This window comes from Octopus bimaculoides, chromosome 12 (assembly GCF_001194135.2).
Source record: "Octopus bimaculoides isolate UCB-OBI-ISO-001 chromosome 12, ASM119413v2, whole genome shotgun sequence".
Lineage (NCBI taxonomy): Eukaryota > Metazoa > Mollusca > Cephalopoda > Octopoda > Octopodidae > Octopus > Octopus bimaculoides.
Window position 1 is genome coordinate 35,308,896 of NC_068992.1, and position 11,261 is coordinate 35,320,156.

At 35.9% G+C, this 11,261-nt stretch overlaps 1 protein-coding gene across 1 annotated transcript; it reads left to right on the forward strand.

Annotated features, from left to right (window-relative positions):
* Nucleotides 1–2,790: 2,790 nt before the first annotated feature.
* LOC106875023 (uncharacterized) lies at nucleotides 2,791–3,609 on the forward strand. The gene has a single exon (XM_014922976.1). It carries the CDS (start codon nucleotides 2,791–2,793, stop codon nucleotides 3,607–3,609), a length of 819 nt encoding a protein of 272 aa, XP_014778462.1.
* Nucleotides 3,610–11,261: the final 7,652 nt, after the last annotated feature.

Here is an 11,261-nt window from a genome sequence, read left to right on the forward strand (position 1 = left end):
ATATATATATATATATATATATATATACATATCCTAATATAATAATGAGCGCAGTAATTTTATATATTTGTGTATGTATGCGTATATATATATATATATTTGTCCAAAATCACGCAGTGGGAGGGGGTAGCAGAAAGAGTAGTATAAATGAAGGGAAAGGACAGAAAATAGTAATTCAGTGAAGGAGAAGTAGTGAGAGAAAGTAAAAAGCAATGAGAGAAAGGCAGTGGCAAAGAGAGCGTCATCGTTATATATGCTTGCAGAAGCTGCCCTATAAAATAGGGTTGCTGGTCACTCAGACGAATCATATGTTAACTTCAAAGTAAACATAAGGTCATACAACTCTGCTCTATCTTTCGCATCTATGAGTGCTCATATTGATGACCCACAAGGATGAGGTCCATTCGCACATGCATACTGTTGAGGGCCAAAAGATGCAATTTGAGCAACTGTATGTTATTGATAGCGTTCAAGCCACCGCAGTGTGGGCTCTAAATGCAGCAAATGGAAGATGTATACCTGGGGTGATGCACAAATTGGATGAGATTATCATTTTTTTTTCTAATCTATGCACAAGGCCCCAAATTTTGGAGAAGCGGGCCAGTCGATTAGATCGACTCCAGTACGCAACTAGAATTTAATTTATCGACCCCGAAAGGATGAAAAGCAAAGTTTACTTCGACGGAATTTGAACTCAGAACGTAAAGACAGACAAAACACCGCTAAGCATTTCGTCCGGCGTACTAATGTTTCTGTAAGCTCGCCGCCTTATCGGATGAGATTAACAGAAACAACGATGTCTATGCTGCATCTTACTGGACATTATGAGAAGTAGAATTACATGAGGAGCAGCATGTCCAACTAGAACAGAGACCTGTGTCTGTTGTAAATTTAGTGTTCAACAAGGATCGCACTGCTGATAAGCAGAAATACAATTTACCAACAGTTAAGGAAATAGCTATGATCTTCAGTAATACTAAAGACGAGCCACCATTCAACAGATATTTCAAGGTTTACCCAAAAAACAATGAAGTCCCTGTGATAAGGCTAAACATTCTTAGCCCCAACCTTGACCCAATGACGTGTATTGTTCCTTGCACATGGAGAGCCAGGGTGGCAACCACATATGGTTGGTAAAAACAATAGAGAAAACTCAAGGCAAAATGCTACAATGCTCCAACACAAAGTATCTCTTACAGCAGACAGAGATTGTGAATTCAATCCAGTTATCCATGGAGGTAAGCTCTTCCAACAATGGGCAGTAGACTCTTACCTGCAAGTAGAAAGTAACATTATAAATTTTGTGAAGACCCATCAACACATGTTAAAAGCAGAACAATACCATTGTCTTGCTGATCATTTACAGAACGCTGCTAATGCTGCGAATGCTCAAGTAGGAAGTACAGTTACCTTGCCTTCATCATTTCAAAGTTCTCTTAAGAATATGCAAGAGCGCTACCAAGACGTCATGGATATTGGGGGCATATATGGTCCTCCTGATATCATTCTCACAATAACCTGCAACCCTAAGTGTCAGGAAATTAGAGAGAAATCACTTCCAGGCCAAAGTTCATCAGAAAGACCGGACTTGGTGGCCCGTGTATTCAATATAAAGCTACACGAACTCTTGAATGACATCATCAAGAAACATATATTTGGAAGAGTTACAGGTTACTGCTACACCATTGAATTTCAAAAGAGGGGATTACCACATGCCCATCTTGCACCCTGATGATAAATTGGATGAACCTGAAGGAATTAATTAAACTTTCTTAGTCGAGGTCCCGGATCCCGTCACTGAACCCTTACTACATGAAACAGTGAAAAGGTAGATTATCCATGGGCCCTGTGGTGATCTCAGCCCTGCTGCTCCATTAATGGAAAATAACAAGCGTCTTAAAGAATTTCCAAAGGAGTACCACCAATAGACAAGGATAAACCCAATCGGTTACCTGTTGTACAAGCGACGTCAAGTGGTATTAGTTCGAGTTGGCAACCATGCAATAGACATCCTATATGTAGTGCCCTACAATAAATCTCTGTGCCGTATGTTCAATGCTCATATTTGTGTTGAGTTTTGCCTCTTCGACCCCTCTGTGCAATATATTTACAAGAATATCTACAAAGGATATGGCTCCATCAATATTGACATCAATGAAACAACTTCAAACATGAGATTGTGCATGATGAAGTACGCAACCATTTAGATGCTAGGTATGTGAATGCTCCCGGAAGTATGTGGGAACTGCTTGGGAATAAAATGCATGACAAATCTAATTCAGTAAATTCGTCTGCCACAAGAGCAACTTATATACTTTGAAGAAGGTCAAGAGAGATGGGCACATGAGAGAGCAACACAGAAGAACACACCACTGACAGCTTGGTATCTTCTGACTCAAACATGAAAATGCCCGGAACTTGCATTATTCGGATATTCCGTGCAGTTATGTCTTCAATATGCAGACTACTGTATGGGAGCGCGGACAGAGGAGGTGATAAAGTCATCTCCAGACTGTACACCGTTAGCCCGAAGGATGAGGAGCAATTTATCTTGAAGGTGATGTTGCACGTTCTTGAAGGTTGAAGTTATGAGGACATATGGTTGTTTCCGATCTAGTTTGAATTCTTTGCCATCAAATTTGATGGCAAAGAATCCAAACTAGATCGAAAACATCTATAAAACAGTAGATTGTGTAAACTGCGACTCATTTAAATAAGCTGCTCTCAAAAAATTTAGTTCAAAAGGATGAAGAATGGCACAGGTGCATAGAAGCAGCGTCTGTTACAAGTATGCCGTTTCAGCTAAGACAATTGTTTGCTCATATTTACATCTTCAACATCCCAGCTAACCCTTCGCAGCTGTACCATCAGTTTGAGGACGGGATAATTAAGGATTTCACAAGAATTAACACTCGAGAGGCGGCCATCCAGAGAACATTATATGATATTGAGTTAACACTGCGAGTACATGGGCTATGCTACAGAGATTTGCATCTTCCAGTCCCAGCTGCAGCAGCCTTTCATGAAGTAACTGCTGAAAATAACAATGTTGAAGTTGATATTGAGCGGCGCATTGCATCCTTTACCGAGGCTCAGCACCAGATCTATGAACACATTATTGCAGCCATCAATGACGATGAAAGACGAAGTAGATTCCTTTTCCTCGATGACCGTGGAGGTACAAGAATGACCTACCTGTACAATACATTGATAGCTTCTCTAAGAAGGCAAAACAAGTGTGTCCTTACCTATGCCACTACAAGTATAGTTGCTGATTTGCTCATTGATGGAACGACAGTTCACAGTGGATTCAAGCTACCCATCCCATTGCATAATAGTTCCACCTCTCACATAAGAATCCCTTCAGGGTCATCTGAAAAATTAAAGCAGGCTCACCTTTTAATTATTGATGAAGCATCAATGCTAACATGCAATGCTCTGAGAGCCATTGATCTGCTGCTGAGGCAAATAATGAATTCGTCCACACCACTCGGTGGAAAAGTGCCGCTACATGGTAGACGCTTCAGACAAACTGCACCTGTCATCCCAAGAGGATCCAATGCAGCAGTAATTGAATCCTCAAGCAATCTCCTCTCTGACATTTCATAACAAAGCTTAGTTTGACAGATATTATGCTCATGGCTAGACAAGATGACTTCACCATGTGGCACTTAGAGGCTGGAAGAACTGGAAGTATGGAAGGAATAGAAGAAAACCACATAGAAATTCCTCAAAACATGGTAAATACAAATAATATTGCTAGATATATATATATTTTTTTGAGCGGGGAGAATTATTATAAACAATGATGAGGCAGTTGAAAGAGTGCCATCGATAATCATTTTGACACCTAAAAACAAAGACTGTCTTCACATAAACACTGACAGAATGTCATTATTGTCTGGTGAGGCAACAAGCTGCAGAATAGGACCCGGGTGTTAGTGCTGTTCATCAAGCATTTTTTCATTCATGGAAAAATACTTAATGGAAGTAAGAAATGAGAGGAGGCCTTTATTTCGTGCATTAACCTCCATTCCAGTGGGACAATTCTTCCTTTTAGTAGGAGTAGACGACAGTTTCCTGTTATCTCAGCATTTGCACTGACTATAAACAAATCACACCGGCAGAGCTTCAATAATGTTGGCATCATCCTACCATTACCAGTATTCAACCATGGGCAACGTTTATGTTGCATTAAATACAAGAAGCAATGATAACGTTAAAATATTGGTAAAGGACCATCCAAAACAAGGTGAACTCATTGGTGGTAGGGTTTTTACTAGAAACGTAGTGTTGAAACAGTTATTAAGATAAAGGTTGTAATCTTTTCATTTTATTTTCCATATAATTTTCATGCCGTCATTTCTGACGGCACGGTAACACTAGTATTCTTATTTCCTTTATTCGTTTATTTGTTTCAGTCATTTGACTGCGGCTATGCAGGAGCACCACCTTTAGTCGAATAAATCAACCCCAGGACTTATTCTTTGGAAGACTAGTACTTATTCTATCGGTCTCTTTTGCCGAACCAGTAAGTTACAGGAACATAAACATACCAGCATCGGTTATCAAGCGATGGTGGAGGTACAAACACAGACAACCAAACACATCCCCACATATATACATATTCATATATATATATATATATATATATATATATATATATATATATATATACGGCGGCTTCTTTCAGTTTCCGTCTACAAAATCCACTCACAAAGCTTTGGTCGGCCCGAAGTTATAGTAGAAGACACTTGCCCAATGTGCCACTCAGTGGGACTTAATCCGGAACCATGTGGTTAGTAAGCAAGCTATTTACCTCACAGCCACTCCTGCATATATAAGAAATTTTGAATTTAGTTCACGGACCACCAGTACTCCCTTTGCAGACCACCAGGTGTCCGCAGACCCCAGGTCGGGAACCACTGATTCAGTGGATAGATCGAAATTTAGTAAACTGTGATCAAAATCCAGGTGAGTTGGGAGAGGATTTCTTATAACATTAAATTATGGATGGGTTCAAGATGAAGAAGTATAATCAGTAGGAGAAGTATTTATTTGTACTCGTGTAAGCTAATTATTTAAGATCTTCGATTTGAAATGCTAAGTATGTTTTACAGTATGAAAGAGAAATGAATGAAAAGTTCATTACATTTATTAAGTTGTAGTTACATTTGTTTACTTCCAACACTTTCCCAAAGCATAAATTGCATTGAGAGCCACCGCCATTATTCGGTGGGCCACTACCTGAGAGATACAGTAGTTAACGTTATTTTCCTCGTAGTTTTATATGTATTTGACTAATGGCCTAACAATTTCGTTTAACTAGAAAGAAGTATTGTGATTGTGCGTCTACTGTTGAATTTTCCAGCGGAAGCTCTTATGTGTTAATAGACACTTCCATACGTAATCGGCTGCTCTAATATCCGCTAAGTTAAGTGTCGTAGAGTATGCAACTTTTACAGTAAGTCTACTGAATGTATACCTACTTGAAGGGGGAAATATTTGTCCAAGATCATAAAGAATTTATCTGGAATGTTTTTGGGTACATGAACACCGAGTAGAATATTATCGTGCCAGAGCAACTGATACCAGGACAACTCATATCAGACAACTCATAACTGGACAATTGAAATCTAGGACAACTCACACCAGGTATAAAGCGTTAAAGATTTAATTTTGCAAGAAAAATGTAGAATAAATAACCGCGCACACAACACAGGCACAAACACACATACACACACCGCACATACAAATACACACCACACACGCGCACACACATACAGACACACCACATACACATACACAAATAAACGTCACACAAACCACACACATGGACACACACATACACACCACATACACACGCAAAAACACACCACATACACAAACATACATACACACACACCACACACACAAAATATACACCACACACACCACTTACACACATACACATGCACCCACATATCTACTCACACATCACACACAAATACACACACACCACACATCACCCACACACATATGCACACACCACACACACACAGATACACTCACACCACACTCCACCGGCACAAATACGCACACACCACACAGACGCCCGCACACTCATATTCAAAATTAAATCTTTATGACATTATACCCGTTATGAGTTGTCCTATATATCAGCTGTCCTAGGTATCCATTGTCCAGGTATCCATTGTCCAGGTATCCATTGTCCAGGTATGAGTTGTCCGGGATTGAGTTGGCCTGGTATCAGCTGCTCCCTTATCAGTTGCCCTAGAACCGGACATTTTACCAGGAAATCTTTCAACTACGTGTTCTAGTTTCGCTAGAATTTCTTTTAATTATAACTGATATTTATATCACTAAAAGTCTGTATATTTTCATCGATAATAGTATACAAAACGCTGCCCCAGAGCCAGGTCGCTTCCTCCTACACATATTACTGCAAATTCTATAGCCCAATCTGCTGAACAACTGAATAAATTCACATGAAATGAAAGTCATATAAGCAATACACTCCTTTTCTTCACTTAATAAAATACTTCTTACCTATCCTATTTTTACATCCCTCTGCCTGATTAACTCTATTACTATGATAACTTTAATTCAAATCACCGATGTATGTACTCTACTGTACTTCAGTGTGTTTGCGTTCGTTATATTGGTAAATTTCCTTGTTAGTTCAGAGTCTACACAGTCTAAAAGAGAGATCTTTCATGAAAACTTAATGCTCTACGATTGTTAGAACATCTATTGACATATTTGTGTTTGTCATTAGGTTTGTAGTACGGACCATAAGGCCCAGTACTGACATCTAATGTAACGTCCACGTTGTAATTTACCACAGTGTACTCTTTCTATACACCAGAAGAACGCGTCCTATGCTTTTGAAAAATTGAGTAATTTTCTGACAATTACGTTCTCATTCATTACAATAACATTATAGAATCTAGACAAAGTGTCATCCCTATGGAGACCAATCCCCAGCCCCTGGAACAATTTATTAATGCAGTGTCAGGTATAAATGCGTACTTGATCCGTAGCTTGCGCCGAGTCGCAAGGGGTGCTTACCGATTTACTTGGAGCTAATCGTTATTCTCATTCAACCATTCATTCTCTCTCTCTTTCTCTTTCTCCCCCTCTCTATTTCTCCCCTCTCTCTCTCTCTCTTTCTCCCCCTCTCTCTCTTTCTCTTTATCTCTCTCCCTCTCTCTTTCTCCCCTCTCTCTCTTTCTCTCTCTCTGTATATATATGTATATATACTCATACACATAGAATGCATATATATATGTTTGAATGTAAACACACATATATATAATATATTTATGTATATGTATAAATGTATGTATGTGTATATATTCATTTACATATATATGCTTATATGTTTGTGTGAGTGTGTAAGTGTATGCACCCAAGCATGTCTATGACAGAGAAGTAGATGTTTGAAAGTATAAGACTGATATAACTAGTGATATATTGTATGCTACAATGCACATAGAATTACTAAAAAGGTGAAAAAAATATTTTACAAAATTTATAAACTGAGAAATCTTTCTGGCAGAATGAAAAAATCACAAGTAGTTCGTAGAAATCACCAATATGTGCACAAAAAATATTTTTATAAAAATCATTTGAAACAAAAATAAATATTAATATTTCAATGTAACTAAAAATATATCGAATTGAAAAAAAATTAATGAAAACTACTCACACTATACACGTATAATATTTTGAATATCAAAGCAGAAAGTTCAGCAGAAAATTAAGTTGAAGAACATTAGAATAGTACACAGACAGAAAATTTGAAATGTTTTTATACATATACACAATAAAATTTACATATAGAAAACACAGACACACATATATACATGTATGTATGCATGTATGTATGTATGTATGTATGTATGTATGTATGTATGTACGTATGTATGTATGTATGTATGTGTGTGTATGTAGTATATATGTATGCGTGTATATATATGTTTATGTGTATATATGCGTGTGTATGTATGTGTGTGTGTGTATACATGCATATATATGACGGCTATGTATATCTATATATTTGTATGTGTGTGTATCTGTGTATAATGCTGAAATATCAAGGATTTTATTATCAATACAATGGTATGTTTTTATTCAAGTACAAAAGAAAATGAATAGCCCCCCACCACCACAATACGCACAATGACCATTCGTTTAAATATAGTCTTCCGGAACTAAACGGTATTGAACCGAATAATTTATTAAGAGGCAAAAATCACAATGTATAATACTGTCATAATCCAGCCATTTATCCATAAAGTACATATACACATGCTGACGATATAAAGAAAGACATAAACAAATATTTGCAGATCGCCATACAATCACTTACATAGTGTTTCAGAGAGATACAGAAATAAGTTGAATAGAAACAAAAGTGAAGGAGATTAATTTCAAATGGAATATAATGTTCGGTGTACTCTTAAATATAGGTCTTGAGTTTCCTCCAGTTCACCAGACCCGCATCAAAAATATAATCTATTGCATTAAGAATTTGATCGTCATTTCACCTCTCACCTACAAAAAACTCAACTACTTCTTTATCAAATTATAATACCTTCTACCCTGCTCTACCATTCAGATCAACCATTTTTACAATGTTTTCACCTTCCTGGATCTTATTGTTTCTATTGACCAAGCAAAACACATCTAATACACCTCTAATAATTCAAAAAATCACTCACAACTCAATTGCATCTTATTTTAAGCTCATTCGCCTCCTCCGCTTCTCCGTTTATGACCTCGGATTTGAGTTGTAAGCCCTAACTTACTGTTGTCTAGTTCATCCCACCCTTACACACTCAAACTAATCTGCATGCTAGTTTACCAACATCTCTCGTACCCTACGTCTATTTCTCACTTTACAATCCCCTCTCTCTTTTCTGTCATTATGATATCTTTCTGCCACGTGACACAATGACCATAGCCCATTCATTATCACTTAAATAGATATCTCTTACTTTCTCTCACAGGAGAGAAAGCACTATTGTCTGAAATGTTGAACGCACATTTAATGTTTCCTTCCATCAACTACAGGATGCAACATGATAAAATAACCATGCATCAACTATGATCTAGGAGATATGTTTCTTTTTCAGATTATGTACCACTGAGTTATTTGGTACACAGATTAACACATCTACATTAACATATTACTTCCATTTCGGATTACACTGAATTCACTATTATGATTTTCATTTCTTGGTCGCGCTGTTTTGTAATTTTCTCTCTTGTAATCATTGTACTTCCAGTTTATATTTATTCTGTCCTTAGTCCATCATTACAGTAATACATTTGTACAATTAAATGTTTTGAGTTTAATATTAATATTCTTTTGATGATAGTATTTATTTTTATTATTTGATTAGTTTATTAGTGAGTGGCAGAGAACTTTATCGATATTTAATAGTTTTCCTTACGAAATTGTGTAATGTAGCTCACACTAATAAATATGTTTAACCTTATTTCAAAAAGCTTAAATGACTTAGTTTAATTCTGGTAAATATTTTCAAGTTGAAATCAGTTGATACTTCTATTGATATGTTTCTAAATTTGTTTAGGTAATCGTTATCCTAGAAATAACGTTGCTAATGTCTTAATGTTATCTAATTTCTCAGACTTTATCAAATTCTAAGACTTTATCAAAGAAAAAACAGCAATGTGTCATTACAAACATCTTATACGCTAATGGAAAATACATAAAGCGGTGGATTTTCAGAGGAATGTCTAGTTATTGTATTCGTAAATTCTTTCAAAAGAGTCTGAAAACGAAACTAAATCTAAATAATTTTAATTGAAAGAAGTTTCCATTTTAATGTTACAGTTTCTGAAATACTCCCAATAACATTTTAACTAATAACAAATAACATAATGTAAACATTTCCAGAAATCAATGACAAGCAAGTAGAGCTCTTTTGAACTACTAAACATGTATTGTTAACAGGAATCTTACCAATTGTGATAAATAAGATATATCATTTGCAGGACGAATTACACAGCATTCTTTAGACACCACATAATGAAACAGTATGTACTACACAAAAATTAAAATATTATTGAAGTTTCACTTCTCTGCTACAAACCCGCTGCACTAAATTCCTAAACGTCATGGAATGTAATAATTGAAAATCCTAGATATTACAATCACTTTGACAATCTTTTGTTCTTGATTTTACTGTTATGCATAATTTGGATGAAGAACAACATAATTTCATTTTTATAAATCTAGAAACCAATTGAGCTTACCGTTACCCGTTATTAAACACATGATTTGACGATAATAGATTCGAAAACGCGTCACTATCTTAGTTTAACCAGCATTAGGCCGCTTCAGTATGCAACTTTGGGGATATTTATTAAAGCTATCTTTCTTTGTGTGTGTGAATGATGCATCAACAAGAAAATAATGAAGGTTACGCTCCTTAATTCTATATAGCAACTTTTCTGGCGCTATTTGGACTTCAGTTTCTAATGAGGTTCAAGACACATGTATGGAACCTTCTACGCTGCAATAATATACATATACTGTTGCAGAATGATAACATTATACAATGGAGACTTTATGTGAATTTATGTTCGATACCAACTTTGATTTCATTTCAAAGCGAATTTGAGACAAACTGTCACTAAAAGTTATTAAACAAAGATATCATACAAACACAATTTTAGAGGAATATGCATGCAAGGAATGAACATTTAACAAATCAAATATGAAATATGGATTTAGGTGTTTAAATATCTTATCTGAATTTTCCACGGCCTTTAACAAATTATGCTATTATTTTGTTTTCATTTAAATTTAAATAATTGCGCCCAGTAATAAGACATATGAATATAAGCAGTTGTTCTGAATCATTGACGACAGTTGGCAATATATTGAAGGCTTTATTTATTTATTGATTTATTCACTTTTTGAAATACGGATGTAAACATTTATGTTAATGAAGTATCTATATAAATGGCCATAATTATATTTATGCTCGTGTTTAAGATCGTAAAGATGTAAAAAGATAAGATGCATTATAGGAAAGAAACCTTGTAGCGAGGTAAAATTATAAAAATATAAAGAGAAATAAGTGAAGAAGTCTGAAAATAGCAGCAGTAAGAAATATCACAGGAAAATATCGATTTATCAATCCATATGCATACACACCCATACATACATACATACATACATACATACATACATACATATATGCATATATATATATATATATATA